The sequence below is a fragment of the Sus scrofa genome, chromosome 15 (assembly GCF_000003025.6).
Source record: "Sus scrofa isolate TJ Tabasco breed Duroc chromosome 15, Sscrofa11.1, whole genome shotgun sequence".
Classification (NCBI taxonomy): Eukaryota; Metazoa; Chordata; class Mammalia; order Artiodactyla; family Suidae; genus Sus; species Sus scrofa.
Window position 1 is genome coordinate 37,952,810 of NC_010457.5, and position 17,555 is coordinate 37,970,364.

General features: G+C 42.8%; 3 protein-coding genes across 18 annotated transcripts in view; 2 read left to right on the top strand and 1 right to left on the bottom strand.

Annotated features, from left to right (window-relative positions):
• Positions 1-4,622, bottom strand: part of LOC100525433 (zinc finger protein 705A-like) — a 29,713-nt gene extending 25,091 nt beyond the window's left edge. For 9 of the 16 annotated variants that reach the window (XM_021076380.1, XM_021076379.1, XM_021076377.1 and 6 more), the window contains exons 1-2: positions 4,409-4,620; positions 1,845-2,005 (exon numbers count right to left, since the gene is read on the bottom strand). The gene's annotated coding sequence lies outside the window, so the exon portion shown is untranslated. Of the gene's footprint in view, positions 1-847; positions 1,510-1,844; positions 2,006-2,879; positions 2,954-4,408 lie in introns of those variants that run through there. The other 7 variants (XM_021076388.1, XM_021076389.1, XM_021076391.1 and 4 more) reach the window with 5 other exon arrangements.
• LOC404703 (prepro-beta-defensin 3) overlaps positions 7,439-17,555 on the top strand; it is a 105,385-nt gene continuing 95,268 nt past the window's right edge. Inside the window, exon 1 of the mRNA XM_021074698.1 lies at positions 7,439-7,548. The gene's annotated coding sequence lies outside the window, so the exon portion shown is untranslated. The remainder of the gene's footprint in view (positions 7,549-17,555) is intronic.
• Positions 7,441-17,555, top strand: part of LOC106504227 (beta-defensin 104A-like) — a 46,441-nt gene continuing 36,326 nt past the window's right edge. The window contains exon 1 of the mRNA XM_021076392.1: positions 7,441-7,548. Within this exon, the coding sequence (XP_020932051.1) occupies positions 7,455-7,548 (94 nt within the window). The 5' untranslated portion in view covers positions 7,441-7,454. The remainder of the gene's footprint in view (positions 7,549-17,555) is intronic.

The window sequence follows — 17,555 nt, forward strand, 5'->3', positions numbered from 1 at the left end:
ACAGTCATGTTCCTGAGCCAGGAAGAGATCCTGCTATTTCTCCAAACTATCACCTTGAATTCATGTGGCTGAAGGAGAACTCAAATCAGTGAAAACAACTTGGGAAAAAAAAAAAATAACCAAAGCAGTAACTATTAAAAGGCTAAAGCATAAGAGAGATTGGAGTGAAAAAGTAACTGAATATTGATATTCAAGGAAATCCTTTGCCTTGGAGCAGAACATTGTTTAAAAACGACCCAATCATTTTAGTGATGGATAGACAACAAACCACACACACACACACACACACACACACACACACACACACACTTGCTTTTTAGGGCTGCAACCGCAGTGTATGGAAGTTCCCAGGCTAGGGGTCAAATTGAAGCTGCACTTGCCAGCCTACCCCACAGCCACAGCAACACCAGGTCCAAGCTGCGTCTCTGACCTACACCACAGCTCACAGCAACGCCAGATCCTCAACCCACTGAGCAAAGCCAGGGATCAAATCCCTATCTTTGTGGATACTAGTTGGGTTCATAACCTACTAAGCCACAAAGGGAACTCTCTACAAACTATTAAAAACCCAAATTAATGGGATTTTAAAACAATTACAAGGTTAAAAGTAAGAGATTTTAAGACAATAGAAGAAGAAAAAATGACTTGGCAGAGCTCTAAAACTTCAAAGTAAAATAAATTAAGATTTGTTAATAATTGAAGAGACTGCACCAGGAGATAAGGAGATGACACATTCTAGCAGCCCCAGGGAGAGATACCACAACAGAGATGGACAGATATTGAAGGACCCAGGAAAAGCAGATGGCAGAAAGGCAGCCAGTACTTAGGGCTGAGTGCTGGGGCTTACCATTCCTTGTAGGGAAGCAGGGAATGGATCAACGGTCCAGTCTGCCCTCCAGGGAGGTCCTCACTCCTGTGAGATGTCCAGGGGATGGGGATGGGGTGGCAGAGAGGCCCTGGACCAGGACTCCTCTCTTCCTGGAAAGTCTCATCTGCTGATGATTTTCTGGGAGCCCTTGCTTTCACCTATGCCCCACTTGCAGTGTTTCTTTTTCTCTCCCGTTGCTGTCCTTTACCTTCAGGGAACGAGTCTCAAGAAGCAGACCTAGAACTCTGATCCAAACCACCCCAAGTCCTAACTGGGTCTCTGGTCATTCACTGAGGTCTATAGTCTGTTCTCCCATTTCCTTCAGTTTCTTATTATTATTGCTCTCATCATAAAGACCATTATCATTATTAATGTTAATCACCATGATTGTACTTTCTGTAACAATTATGATTTATCATTGTTGTTAAAAAAAGCATTGAGTCAACTTTCTCTATGTACTCTGGGTATCCAATTTACTGAAGGGGCCTACAGAGGGTTCCACAAAGTACATACAAACACAAGATGCTTTCAGGTCATTCCCAGTGACCTTTCCAGAAATAAGTGTCTACAAATTTTTCAAGTTTCTTTCAGGAGGCCTGGTGTGGCCATTTTGACAGGAGAGACTGGACTAGGACATTTTAACTTGCCTGAGCTTCTGGGAAACATCCTAAGTCATCCTGGGGACCAGCGGCCACTTGTGCCTGCCTGTAAGGTCTGCAGTAGAAATCCATTGCTGGCCAGGCTCAATGAACATTTTCCTAAGACCCCCTCAGAGTCCCTGAAATAGACAGAATAAGTGTGGAAAGCTAGGGAGGAGGTCCTTGCCACCTGCAGGCTTTGCAGTATTTTCTATGTGTGCCCAGAGGCAGGCAACTGATGCTTTACAGACCTGCAAGCCTGGATGAGTGCCAGGTGGGAACTTCCAGTTGTTCACCAACAGCCCTAGGCTCAGAAGCAAGATCCCAGAAGTACATACCTCTTTGCTGTAGGGTAGAGGAAGATGGCAGAAAGTGCGGCAAGACAGTCAGGACTGAGAATGTGCTCCAGTCTCAATGTTCAGAACAGGTGGAGCTTTGGAGGGCTGGGAGGCAGGGCATGGTCCCTGAGTCTGGCCTTCTTCCTGGAAGGCCAGCTTCCCTGGAAGACACAAACACACATGTATAAAAAAACATGTGTGTGCATCCAAAATGTAGAGACTCTTTACCTCCATTTATCCCAATGCAGTGTGTACTGCATTCACAAAATTTGACTTTGCAGTCAGCCACAGAGAAAATTTTAGCCAGATGCAAAAAAGAATATATCATATAGGCTACATATGCTTACCACAGTAAAATGACAAAGAAAAATAATCAGGTAGTACAAACAAAACTAACAATCCAAAAGAGAGATGGTATAAACAACAGGGTTACAACACAATCAAATGACCACTGCCAATTAAATTACCATCATCATGAAGAATGAACATATATCAAAACCATGCAATAGAGCCACAGCTATTATCTTGAAAAAAATGTTTAAATTTAAGTACACTTAGTGGAGAGAGTTCCCACTGTAGCTCAGTGGGTTAATGATCCAGCTTGTCTCTGTGGAGGTACTGGTTTGATCCCTGGCCTGGTGCAGTGGGTTAAAGGATCCTGCACTACTGCAGCTGTGGCATAGGTTGAAGCTATGGCTTGGATTCTATCCCTGGCCCAAGAACTTCCATGTGCCATGTGGGTGCGGCCAAAAAAAGGAAAAACAAAATCAGTCCTAAATATACTTAATAGAAACAGAGGGCTGTAAAATGAATAAACTGGTTGTTTACCTTTATAAACCAAGAGAAAGCAAAAGGAGACAAGAGTCAAGTGACATGGCCAATTGTTACAAATTAAGAATATATTAGTAAAAGTTAAAAGAAATTAAAAAGATTAAAAAATGAAGGAACAGAGTATTTGACAGAAATCAATTAAATAGAAGTTTTGACAGTCAAATAAAGAAATTAAAAAAGACACACAAAAAGCTTCTTTCTTACATAAGGTCAGTCTTGAGATCACTCCTCAGTGTAGAGAATATGCCTTTCAGTGCTTCTAATCATCATACCACTTCCTATGCAACAACCACACAGAGGAAAGAATTCACTAGGTGGCAAAGATAGTCTCTTGCTGTCCAATGAAATGACAGGGATTCAGAAGCACTAAACAGGTGATTAACAGACCGGTTTAGTCACAGAGCCCACAGTATCCTCTAGTACCTGCTGAGCACTGCAGGTGAGGATGAGAAGAGATTTCCCTTTCTCCTTCACTTCTCAGCCTCCCTCCCACTCCTGGATCTGTAACCACTCCATCCCTCAACAACATTCTTGTTTTCTGCAAGCTCCCTTCACAGTGCCACCTCTCCCTCCTCACTGGAGAGATAGTTCTGATCAACACTAACAAGATCTGGACCCTTCCTTACAGAGCTGCCTGGTGACTCTCTGCCTGTGTTGGAGCAGGAAAAGAGGTCAGTAGGAGAGGTCAGCAGAGAGGAACAAGCACTGTCCTCACAGGAATGACATGACCTGGATGAGACAGTGGCAGGGTTTGCCCTTCTCACCCCTGGCTGCCCCTAAACATCACTTAAGTTCAAAGATCATATAAAGGGATAAAGATGTTGAATATTAGACTAACTGGTTAATCTGAGTTTTGCCTGTTAATATAAAAATTTACCAATATCCTCACCAAGAACACACTGAAATAGTGTATTTACTAAGTACTAAAGAATACTTTTATATGATAAAAATCAGAAAACCACTGACACTTCATTATCTGAATCTGACACAATACATGTAAAAGGGAATGTAAGTTGGAAATTCAAAAACAAAACTACGGTTTTGGAATCCACCCTTCTTTTGCCTCCACTGCGGCTGCTGCTCATGACCCTCTCCTTCTATTCTGTTCTCTTGATCTCTCTGCTGAGCCTTTTTTTTTTTTTTTTTTTTTGTCTGTTTTCATTTATCCCCTGCTTTTTGCCCAGGTTACTCTCCTTCATTCTTAGTATGTTTTCTCAAAACCATGGGACCCACTCTCCTAACCGCAATTTACCCATCTCACTCGCCCTGACTCACACTACCTTCCTAGTTCTCCCTTGGTCTTCCCTTTCCCCATCTCGGAATTCCAAGAATAGAATGAAGAAGCCCCTGCAAAGGAAGAGCACGCTTTCCTGCGAGGCAGCCGGGATGTAAACACATCCCGACAGGCACAGCCAGAGAGGTGTCACAGGCAGGAGCGGGTGAACGTTCCCAGCATGGAGCTCGGGGGCCTCTCTGAAGAGGTGACTGTGAGGGGAACGCCTGAGGAGTAACAGTACTGGGCCCCAGAATGGGGTGGGAATGGGGAAGGGTGCTCAGGAGAGGACAGGGGTCTGCAGGATCCAGGGTCAGGATAAGGCGTGACGACACGACTCTGTCCTCCAGGGCCGGAGGATACACCTCCGAGGGGACCTGACCAGGCGCGGGGTGGGGAGGGGAGAAGGTGAAAAGAACCGAGGCAGAAAGGTCGGGGACCAGCCGCTCAGCGATTTTACCTCCGGACCTGGCAGCAGAGCGCCTGTGGACTAGGCGGGGCTGCCCGCGGGCGGGGACTGCGACGTCCGCGGGTCTCCTGCCTCTGGGTGCGGAGGACAGAGCGCTAGGGGCACCTACGAGAGAGTTTGAACGAGAAACAGTGAAATCCTCTCCGGGGAAACGGCCCTTCAATCCGGGAATCTGCTTCCGGGTCGGCAGGAAACGGCGAGCTGGGGCAGGGCGGGAATAGGGAGGAGGGGCTTGTATGGGGCCCCCGCCCCGAGGGCGTTTCCGGTCGTCTCTGCAGCCGGGAAAGCCGAGTCTCCGTGCCCGGCGGGGGCGTTGGGCTGCCGCGCCCATAGTTGTTCAAGTTAAATGACGATGCTTTGAGGTAAAAGCTTAGAGCTGTGAGGCCACTTATATCGAATGCGGAGTTCTTTCCTTCTTAAAAAAATAGAAAACAGTTCAAGTGAAAAATTTTGGTACCGTTTCCTGTGAGTCTTGTGGTACGTTTGAGACAAATGTGAAAGACACCCTGGTCGCTGCAGAACTCATTATTGTCGTAATATATTGTAATTTAACATGTCTCTTCATCTTTATGACTATAGTTACCTGAAAGTATTTTCCATTTGCAATTTTTTAAAATAATTACGGTCTTGTTTCTACTTCTGAATGTTTTGTGTCAAGTGTGGATAACGAATCCTGTGAAAAGTGTGCGATACACAGATTATGCTTTTAACGAAAGTCAATTTTTATGATTTCCAGGAGCATTTTATGGGAATGTCTGTTCTCTCATGAGCATAGTCAAACTATATTTTCAAGTTTCAGTTGCCTCACTTATACCTTTAATAATTTTTAAATGTGAAATATGTGAGGTAAAGTCTCTTCTGGGGTTTTTTGTTTTGTTTTTGTTTTTGTTTTGTTTTGTGCTTGCGTGTAAACCGTAAAGTTCACGCTAGAGGGAATTTGGCAAGAGTGAATTCAACCCATTTATGCTGCAGCAATTTCTCAAAAGACTATTTCTATAGAAGAGCCTGTCTGGTTTTCCCATGACTAATACAATTTCTCCAACATTTAAGTTTGTTTAAATATTAACCATATGGACTCAAATGTATTTAAAGTCTAGAAGATAACGTTCTCTTAGGCAGGGAGTTGGGGGATCCCTGCCCACTGCCCCTCCAGATCTCCAGGGCTGAGATCAGTTAAACTGAGCTCACCTCACTCCTCTAGGATCTGTGGGGACTGAACAAAGACTAAGGAGCCAGGATTGTATAGGATTTGGGGTCAAGGAATCCAGATATGTGAGCCCCTGCCCCATTTAGCTTACCTTCATTAACCCCCCTCCCTCTTTACATAGGAGTCAAGGAATATAATTCTGCATGTGTAAACCATCTAACTTCCAACCCATCTTCTCCATCAAATCTTCTCTGTGTTCTGGTTTATAACTAGTGTATGCTTGGGGAGGATAAAAGTTGACTGAAGAGATCCTCTTGGGTGCCTAAGGGATCCATATTATTTGGAAGTTCTATATGAAGAGCCAAGCCCATAAGATGAGTATCTGAGTAAAGTGAGCTCTCTTCACCATGATTCTGAATCTCTATTTCCCTGGCTGGAAGTTAGATCTGATGAAAGCTGAGGAGTGAAAAGTAGTGAGAGTGAATTGAACTATAATTTCTTCTATTTATGTTCTTTTATTATTATTATTACAATGAAAAAATATTTTCCAAGCATTTTTTTAGAAAAGCTCCCTCACTAAAGAACTAGTCATTTTTCAGGGAAAAACACAATCTGGCAAAAGCAAGTGGCTATAGGGTCCTGCTACATTCAGTCAGGGATCATTTCATTCCAGTATTTATAGAGGAAAAATGAATTTAGTAAATGGAGGAAGGAATGCTAGCTGGCTTTAGGATTGTCTTAAAAGTGTCAGGGTTCCAAGGAACATAGTCAAGATTTATGGTACCTACTGGCTTGTCTATGTCAATTTTCTGGTGGATGGGAGGTTCTGTTCACCTAAACACTGATGTCAGACTGCAGTTCCTCATAAGGTGTCTTGACAAATCCTCTGGTCAGGATTGGCAGCGAAGACTAGATTAGCATAGGGTAGTGTGGAGGGTGTAAGTGGCTGAGTAACAAAGCCTGATCATCAAGACTTCACCTGATTTGTGGGTACCCAGTGATGCCCAGTGGCACCTGGCTGTGCATAGGTGCAGGATACCAACTGGCCTGTGCCTTTCACAGAACCAAACACGGACCCCACCCCCCACAGCTCCTATATGACTTGAGTTTCCACTTCAAATCCTGCACATGTGCCCAAAGATTTCCTAGGAGAGCCCCACTCCTCCCAGTTCTGGTATCTTCAGTAGCAATATGTTTTTTTTTTTCCCTTAACCTGGCCTCTGGACTTCTCAACCAGTGACATGGTACTATGAACTGAACTGTGTCCCTTCCCTCCCAATTTTCATATGTTGAAGCCCTATCCCCCCAATCTGATGGTGTTTGGAGATTGAGTGGGTGGTAATTAGAGTTAGATGAAGTCATGGGGGTGTTAGAGGTGGAGGTTATTGAGAGGATGTAACCACTAGTTGGCTGAATAAGTGGACCTGGGCAGTCAGAGTTTCCTCCCTCCCTCCCCTGTCTTTGAAATGTATGTTCTGCTCTTTTCTCAAACTAGGAGCCATTTCAAGGGGGCAGCCTTGAGAGTGCAGTATGGTGTTGAGCCCGTCTGGATTTTGTGTGTGACTGAAGCCCATTAAGGACTTTTTATAAACTCTTCAGACTCTAGTGGATGGGTGCAGAGATCTACTCATCTTGCAGCTGCCCAAGACAAGCCTCCTATGTAAGTTCCCTTACTTATTACAACAGCCACTGACCCAAGCTGCCTCTTTCACCAGTCTCTCCTTCCACGTATGGAGGCTTGTTTTGAATTTTCCCTGAGGAACTCCTGAGATTTTGAAGCAACAGAGGGTGGGACCCTCATGTTGGGAGAAGTGCCTTTATAAGAAGAGGAAGAGAGAGCTTGCTCTCTGTCTCTCCGGTTGTGAGCAAAGACTCCTGTTAGCACCCAGCATGATAGTGGCCACCAGCAAGTTAGGAGGAGAGGCCTCAGAAGGAAACTTGTCTTGCCAGCACCTCGATCTTGGACTTCCCAGCCTCCAGAACTGTGAGAAATCAATTTTTGTTGTTTAAGCCACTTGGTCTATGGTATCTGGTTATGACAACACAAACTAAGGCAGATTTTGGTAATGAACAAAGATTTGGGTTATTCTTCTAGGTAAAGAACCAAAACCAGCTGAGGTGTTTGCTGAAGGGAAAGGTAACATAGAATGAGTAGTGGAAGAAGTTAAATAAGTACCAGCAGAGATCATAAGACCATTTACAGACATGATGGCTGTGGTTGAGTATTTCCTACTTATTTTGTTATGAATATGTATATACAGTTGACCCTTAAACATCATGGGGTTTAGGGGTGCCAACCCCCAACACAGTAAAAAATCCACGTACAACTGTAGAGTGTGCCCTCCATATCCATAGTTCTACATCCAAGGATTCAATCAACCATGGATCATGTAGTACTGTAGTATGTATTTACTGAAAAAAATATGCCTATAAGAGGACTCATGCCATTTAAACCCATGTTGTTCAAGGGTCAGTTGTTTATGGCAGATGTCTTTGTTTTCTTCACTATTTTCTTACCATGTAACATATGTATTGGCTTTATGTCATAGTATTGAAGTGCTGTTAATTTTACATCATAGTATATAAGTTATGGGACATCAAGAAGAGTAAACATTGCTTGAGGATTTTACCTCCTTTGGAGAAGGAGCTTATGTGTTCTCAGTTGTGTGAAGGACAGGTGAGGCAGAATTATGGCCTTGTTACTGTCTTCATTTGGACATTATGTATTAAGGTTTAGAGAGATGTTTATATGTGCCAAGGTGACAAGGGCAAACTTGTAATTATTTCTTGGGTGTTCCTCGGTGGCCTAGTGGTTAAAGACTCAGTGTTGTCACTGCTGTGGGTTTGATCCCTGGCCCAGGAACTTCTACATGTTGGGGGTGTGGACAAAAAAATTATTTCTCAGTCTGCATGGGCCACAGGATTCCAAGATATTTGGTTAAATATTGTTCAGAGTGTTTCTGGATGAGATAATCATTTTCATCAGTAAACTGAGTGAGGCAGATTGCCCTCTTGATGTAGGTTATCCTCATGAAATCCGTTTTAAGCCAGAATAGAGCAGAAAGCTGAGCCAGAGGGAGTTCGCGCTCTCTCTGCCTTTTTGTCTTCAAGCTGGGATGTCTGTATTCTCCTGCCTTCAGATCTGGACTGGAATTTCCACCATGGGCTCCCCAGACTTTGCAGCCTCCATAATCACATGAGCCAATGTCCTATAATAAATTTCTTTAGGTAGATGTTGATATAGACAGATAGATAGGTAGATAGATAGATAGATGAGAGAGAGAGAACCTCTTGGTTCTGTTTCTCTATAGAACCTTAAGATCTAAGCATATCCCTCTTCCAGGCAGAATTTGTAGCACAAAGCCATTATTCCACCAACTCTGCTATGTCCCCTACATATCTTTGCTTGCCCCTCCCCATCCTTGCTTGGAAGGTATATTATGTTACTACTGCCAGAGTATATAAGAATGAAGTCACAAAACGTTACAGTTAACAGCACAGTGCCTTGTACATAGTGCACATGAATAAATATGTGAGCACACAGTAGAGGCTCAATAAAATGTGCTTAAATGAATGAATGCATGTTATTTCCAAAGTTCTGTCTCACTCAGACCTATGCCTTCTCTGTGCTTCTCTCAGTTTACTAAATGTCAGCAAATAATATGATCTTTTGGAGAATGAATGGGTGATCTTCACTGAAACCAACTGTACTTGCATTGAGATATGATGGTTGGGTTTTGGGGGTGTGTGTGCTGGGTCTGGTTTCCCAAGTTTAGTGCTGCTTGGAAATGGAATTTGGAGGAACTACTGTTAACATCACCAGGGACCTTGTTAAAAACACAAAATCATGGGTCCACCCAAACTTGCAGGGAAATCATAATTTCCCTAGAGTTGGTCCTGGGATCTCCAAGAGATCTGTGTGTATGTTACATCTTGAGAAACAATATTTAGCTAAATGGTTCTGGTTTATCACTGGGATGACCTCATAAAGAAATGCCATCATCCCAGAAATATGTCAGTTAGTTGGGGTTGGGGCCTAGCATCTCAGCCTTTGCTGCACATTAGAATTAGAATTATCCAGAGGGTATTTAACAATCCCAATGCCTAGGCCTCATACAAGACCCACTAACTTGTATCTGGGAGAAGAGCCTAGACATCAGTATTTTTTAAAGCTTATCAGATGATTCCAATGTGAGCCAGATTGAGAACCAGTCTATATGCAGTGCTTGTCATTCTTTAATATGTATATGAATCAATTAGGCTTATTGTTAATGTGCATATATTGATGCGGTGGGGCTGGCTGTTCCTGAGATCTTGTATTTCTAGTAAGCCACAGGTCTGACCAAGCTCCTCTTTACTCTTTGGTAAAGAAACTTGGATCAATGACAGTAATTAAAAAATAAAGATCAGTGATGTTTAGAAATCAGAATACCTGTAGAATCTGTCATATTTTGGGGAATTTTAACATTGAAAGAATTTTTTTTAAAGTGCTAATAAACAATGATCTACAATAACCGAAATGTTAAAAACAATATACATCCTAAGGCTGGTTTTACATTTCTTTATAAAGCTTTTTTTCTTAAGCTTTCATGCTGGTATGAACACACATCTAAAATCCAGTGTTCTAGTTTGCCAAGTTTTAAATGCTACCTCTCTTATTCCCCTGAGCGGCCAAGCAGAGGAACCCTGGTTCCCTAAGAGGCCCCAGATTATGAAAAAATAAATTTTTCTCCTTCTAAATTACCAAGTTTGTGGTAATTTGTTATGGCAACTTGGGAAATAAACTAAAATGGCCTAAGTGGAAGTCCTTTATAACATATTTCAATTTTTAGTTGAAAGATTTAAAATTTATTAAGTCAAGTTGATTTTAGACTTTGAAATAATTTCCTAAATTTAGAAAGATGTTAGGTAAGATGCAAAGAATATATGCACACACAAGCCATAAAGGTGGAAGCTACAGTACATCCAACATATGTTGGTCAACCTGTGAACATTTTCGTATCCAACATTTTCTTCCTGTATTTACAGCCTTCTCTCTGTCTTTCTCGCTTGCTTCCTCTCTCTCTCTCTCTCTCTCTCTCTCTCTCTCTCTCTCTCTCTCTCACACACACACACACACACACACACACACACACACACACGCAATTTGATTTGAATTATATGACAGCATCCATAAGCATCCATTAAGCTCCCTTCATATCTGCATCCAGCACCTCCTGGCTGACTTGCCATCTGATCTATCCAGCCCTGTGGAAGTCCAGTCACCTGGGTTGGTACTCCCTTAGAGGAGGTGCAGGAGGAGTCTTGAATGGTCCTGACCAGCAGGGGGCATCACTGGCCTGCATGGGCATTTCACAAGCTTCCTTGAGGACAGAAAATTGTGCAGTTGCTCAGGCTGGCATGTTTCCATCCCCATGCCTTGCAGTATAGCAGAACTATTTCTTGGGCCAGTTAAGGGGCACTGAATAGTTATAGTGGCTCAGGTGAGCCCAGAGCTCTCTTGTTATGCCTGTTTTGGGCAGTAGCGGATCTTGGGCACTGAGCTATGGTAGAAAATTCTGACGATTCTCAGACACTTGGTAACACATTTTCCAGCCTTTCCAGGATGTCAGGAGCAGTGCCAGGGTACCCAACTGGAATTGGAAATTGTGAGGTGGCTCTAGTGAGCCAAGGAGGCTCCCTGGTGTCTACCAGCTCCACACAAGACAGTGCTGATCCGTGGAGGGAACTTGTACCATTCCTAGAGGCACAGTCAATGTAGGGACATTCTCTCGTGGGTTCTCTACCAACCAGGTGGGTAGTACTTCAGGAGGGGGCCAAGGAGCATTTCAGGAGGGCAGTCTCATGAGAGGAGACCAAATGATAAAGCAGGAGAAATGCCGCCTCAGTGTAAACATCGTCTTTGGGTGGAAGATCAGTAATGCTCTCTAGGAAATGGGACACTCCTCGTGAATAGAGAAACTGTGTTCAATGTTATATAACAGCTACCTCCGAAACAACCCATAATATAACAGTAAATGACCAGGTACCCAGGTACCCATACGACCTGGACTCCTGGATTTTCACAAAAGAAGTTGTTCCATAAATCAAAACAAGCAGACTGATGGCATAGAAAGCCCACTAGGTCAAGGGCATGGGTGGACCTGGGAACTTTAGTGCACATTCCTGGAGGGGAGGCCTAAGGAATGAAGGCAGAAGGTTCTACCAACCACCTGAACCGGGTGGAATTTCACAAGTTTGGCCAGCTAGGTGTCAGGCCTAGGTGCCAGGTAGAGAAGGTTCTCTCTTGCTAGTATCTTGGAATCACTAATTCTTGGAGAACATAAGCAGAGGAGATTTAGAGACAAGGAGTTATTAGCAAAATGTCCCATTTTCTGTTACCTAGATCCTGTTCATTTTCAATGATGAAACAGGTAGTTTCAGACACCTGGGAAGTAGTCAGCCTTTGCCTGCCCTGGTATGTGGTTCATACCATCAGAAGAGATGATTCAGGTATCAGATGAATGCAGTTCTTACAGTCATTGACCTTCCATGGGGGACCCTTCTCGGTGTGTGTCCTTGGAATTTTGTCTTGGCTGCAGGATTCTCTCAAGCTCTCATGTTCTGTAAACTTACCAAGGCTTTTATAAATTTGTTTTGGTTACCTGGTGAGAATGTTTCAAAAAAGAATTAAATGGCGGAGGAGAATGACAGTAGTCCTCATGGGTGAAGGTGTTTGTGGAGATGGCTTATGTCTGTCAGTGGCACACTAGGGCCAGTGGAATGTTTCTGTTTGGATAGTAAGGACATTTGAGCACCCCATTAAGGATATCCGGGGACAAAGCTGTCCCAAAAGAGCAGAATAGGCTTCAAGGGATGACAGGGAGTCCTTGTTATTTCAGATGCTTATTTCCCCAGAATGATGGGAGTTGGCAGTTTTGAATGGAAATGATAGTCAAATAGGAGCATTAAGCTATCGCTGTATTGGCAACAGAATGGAAGTTCATCGACAGCAGTTCTTCTGTTTCAGTTACAGCGACTTAGGTTAGTTTGATAAACCCGTTGGTTTAAAGAGTGACGGGTGCCGAGACCAGCTCAGCAGGTGAGGGCCGAAGAAAGGGTGCTGTGGAACTTAAGAAAAAGTTAACATAAAACGAGACACAAAGACTTTTATCTTAATTAAAGGTGGGATCTGGGGGACTCAAGGTTTCAGGGACCAAGAGCACCGCCTCCAGAAACCACACTGCTTTTATTGTGCTCTTTAGGATTACATCAAGTGAGGAGGGGGTTGTAGGTGCAGGATATAGTTCTTTTATTATCTTAAAAGTCACATAGCCAGTAGCTGATTAATCTTCTATTCTGACATTTAGGTATTTAACAATCAGTAGCATTGAGGAAGCCAGGCATTAGCTGTCTACGCATAGCATCTAGAGAATCATCGTTGTGCTTCCCCAGACAGTGTACCTAACTGCAGCAATCCGGTGTGCCTAAATTTGCACCTTTTTCCTTGCTGATGCATATCCCGCTAATGATCCCTCATAAACCCCCTGGGGCCTTGAGGCTCCTCTTTCTCTTATTTTAACAGGACATATCATGCTGTGCAAACAGCTAGCCCATCTGCACAGGTCTGGCATGCCTAGACCAATGCATTATGTCCTCATTCAGCTGACCACATGAATAACTTATGCCTTTTGGTCTTTGTTCTTAAGCTTAAGTTATTTACCAGCACTGCAACTGTTTTTCAAGCCGGAATATGGGGTAAAGTAAAGCAGGACAATATGGAGTTTTCAGCATAGAAAATAGAAGCAGAGAGGCTAAGACAATGTGGCATTTTGTCATGAGCTCTCTCCAGACTCCAGTAACTCCAGTCATGGTCAATCACCCCCTTCTATTCTAACTCCCATGGGTCTCCTGTTGGCTTATGGAACATGCCACAGTGTGTGTTAGTTTGCTGGACGTGTGGAACTTTTCATTCCTTAAGTTGAGCAAAAAGATGAGCCGTTTGTTAATTTCCTCACAGCTTTTCCTGTGGAAAAGCACAGGACAGTGAAATATCAGTGAATATGAAGCCAAAACCTTGGGTCTGAGTTGTATGTCTTGATTCTCTGACTACCTGGAGGCGAGGGACAAGAGCAAATATCAACTTGAATCTCAGATGCTCCTCTGTTCAGCATTCAATTTTAGACATTATTGTGCTGGAGACCTAACTGGAAAACTTGATTTAAAAATTCATTTTCTTAGCTTAGGAGTTCCCAGTATGAAACATTATGGTGGGCACAGAGCTCTTATTTTATACATATTCTAGGTGATTAGAATCAATGTAGTTCTGGAAACTGTCCTAGATGATCCCCAGCTCTAATATTATAGTCTTTCAAGTATTATAAATCTGAGAATGGTTATTACACTTAGTTTCTATGACTGAACGGCTTACATTGTGTGCGTAAGTGTGTGTGTGTGTGTGTGTGTACTTTCGTGCACTTGTGCACACACATGCAGCATGAAAAGGTAAAACTATTCCTTATTTCATCAAAGTCCAAACCCAAATTATAGGAAAACCTTAGGTAACTGATAATGAGAATTAATTCGTTTGACTAGGAAACTATAGAGGGTGAAGATGATAACGCCCTGAACTAAGACAATGTTAGTGAGGAGAGAGAGGGGAGGATAATAATTGCAATGCAATTTTGAGATACTACTGAGCAATTTGTGTAGATTGATGTAATGAGTGAATCATGTGGTTTACAAGGCAAAGTAAATGTTCCTGAGTAAGCCATTTTTAACCTGAGTGTCTGAGTAAAGGATAACAATATTGATTAAGATCTAGAATATTAAAGGAAGATCAGTTTTGGAAAGAAAGTAATACACTGAAATAAGGTCAAGTTACTTTTGAGGTGCCTGTCAGAAGTCCATTTAGAGAAGACCAATAAACTTCTGCAAAAAGTTAGAGTTGGAGGTGTAGGGTAGCATTTTTATCAGATGAACTCCATTCAGGTAAACAGAAACCATAATGGGTGTTTGAAACAGAGGGAATTTAATGCAAGGAATTGCTTACACAGGTACCAGGAGGTTGAATGGGCATAGAGATGAATAACCATAGGACAAAGTTACCACCGCCAAGCCTAGAGGAACAAAAGGAAAGAAGAGCTGTCATAGGACTGATGCTGGACATCCTGGGGTTGGCTATGTGCAGCCAGAGGCTAGACCTGAGAGTGTGGGACACAGTACAGTTGGTGCTCAGACCCCACAACTGGGTGCATCCTCCATGAATGAGTCTTAATGATTTAAGGAAGGAGCGCCGTGTGGCTGAGGCTCAGACAAGTGAGGTCAAGGCAACTTGCTGCCAGTGTTCAGACTTCTGAGGAGAAGATATGGCCAAACAGGTGTGTGGGTAGCCAGGGCATACAACAGGCAGATAAGAGCCCCCCCAATCCTCCTGCTCTCAAGAGGATAGAGCCTGGATGCTTCTGGTTCCTTTGAGGGTTCCCCATGAGGCTGCTGGGAAACTCAAAAGAAACTGGAGCATGGAATAAACCACTTGCTGCTACTGGACACCATTGTCAGGACCTGGAAGCGGGAACAGGTGTCTTCAGTCATCTTCATTTCCATCTACCAGGAATCCCTTTCTTTACAGGCACCAACAGAAAGCTAACTGACCAAAGAGCTTGCTGGATGCAGTGTGCAGAGGCTCTTCATAGCATTACAGAGTGGGGTACAGAATGAGGTTTGGAGCCCAGAAAGCTATAAAATAGGTGGTAACATGTCAGTAGGTGAGAGCTGAAACCATGAAAGTGGGTACGAATGTTCAGAGATGACATGTGCAATGAGAAGATGGGAGAAACTATGTTGAGAGCAATCCCTGCAAAGAGGGACCAGAGGAGATGGAGAATGAATGAAGAAGAGGAAGAAAAATAGCCAGAAGACCTAAGTCCTCACGGGCAAAGAAGAGAGAAATGAAATAGGGATGGAGCACATTGTACAGAATTTCAGAAACAGCCAGAGGATGAATGCTGGTCGTAGACTGTATTTTGCTTTATTGTGTTCTCACTTATTTGCATCTTTATAGGAAGTAAGCTTAACTGAATAGGTAAGGGAATTCTCTAGAGCCTAGCCAAAGGGACTTTGCTTCTTCTGTTCTAAAAAGATGTGATAGTAGGCTTCTAGTGTGAAAATGGTTTATGAGATATATTTTGTTCTGCTTGAAAGCTGGGGCTCCAGATTTAGACAAATTGGGACAAAGGCAAGTCTCAGTTTGCTCCAAAAGAGCAAGGACCTCAGGATCACTGGAGAGATTTCGGAAAGCATTTGCTTTTTTTTTTTTCACAGGTGGCTTCAACTTCTTATTCAATCTAACTGCTAAAAAAGCTGCTAAAAAAGCTCCATCTTTAAGGTTGGGCTTGTTCTCTGTTCACCTAGCACAGTTTTCTGTGGACATGAGAGCATAAGACCAAAAAAGGAGTCCAAATAGAGGTGTAACTAAGCTCCTAACCATATGGTTTGAGTTTGGACCTCCTCATCTGTAATGAAGGTGTTGAGTTAGATGATCTCTAGGGATCTTGCTGCCAGGATTTGATAAATTCCCACTGCGAGTGCCAGAGTGAAGATGTTACTCAATCTGTGGCCAGCATAAATTTGGACATGATCCAGTTTCTTTGTGGAACTCAGTCCTCTAGATCAGACAAGGAAAGGGAGACATTCTAAATAGTTCCTGCTTATAAAGGAGAGAGGAAGGAGTGTGACAGTGGTACTGCTGAGGAGGTATAGCTATTGTCCAGCAGGGGGTCCACTTAATACATAGTTGAGTCTCCTCAGAATCTCAGTAGAGATGGCCCCACGTCACACATCTCTTTGAAGCCAGGACTATAACTTTAGAACTCGGTTCATCAGACTTGCCCTCCAGCCTTTATATTCTACTTGTTTTATTTATTAATTCACTCACTTTATCCATCAATGAAGTAATTAATAGCCTCGCTACCAGGAACGGGGGATGCACAGCAAACAAGACATAGAGCCCCCAGCTCCTACCCACAAAGCTCCTAGCTTAGAAAGGGTATTTCCTACAGCATCAGAAACTGGACTGACAACTTGGGAGAATACAGAATTTGGAAGTTAAGGAGAAAAGTTCCAGAGAGGTTTGCTGCACTGAGATCACAGCCAGAGTATCTTCATCTCTTTCATTTGTGTAGCTGCTGCTTAGCTTTTAATTATTCCTTCTTTTTTTTTTTTGCAGCAAAATGGTGCTAGTTCAGCTCTGCAGCACCCAAAGTTTATCTTCAAAGGAAAGGCATTTGACTTCACAGCGACTAGCCATTCTGTGACAGAGTATTTGTCTTCGAAGTCCTACTCTGGCTAAGTGAAGAAAGCAATTAGTTTTCAGTTATCCAGTACTCAACTACTGGAAGGCAAAATTTCGCCACCCAGGCCAATTTAGAATTCCCCGTTTCCAAATTTCATGGAGACTCAGAGTGTGAATCTGGATATCAGAAAAAGCAGATGTGACCTAAATAGCTGTGTCTGAGCTATATATATATTTATATATATATAGCTGGTCAGTATATATATATTTAATTAGAAAAAAACAAAAAGGAGTTCCCTCTGCTACAATCTTTGTCAGATATATAGAAATAGAATGTTTCTTCCTGGCAGGAGGCCATATGCTTTCTAATTTCAATAAATAGTCTTTTCCAATGAATAAAAATTTTTCATGTTTCCAGAATAGTAGTCTCTGATAAATAACAAAAGGTAAAGATTGTGCTATCTACATTATAGGCAGGCCAGTGACATTGGCATATGGTTGTGGAGTTTCACAGTTTCGGTATAAAGATTAAAAGAAACATGGTACTAGCCTGCTCTGTAAACAACATCAATGGAATAATGCCTTTAGCTCTGGCCAGCAACATTACGGTGGCAAAAACAATGTAAGTTCATTCAGAACAAAGACACTAAGCTGAAGGGAGTAATATATTTTGAGAGAGGAATGATTAGGAAAAAATAGTGATATGTATTCTCTGCAGA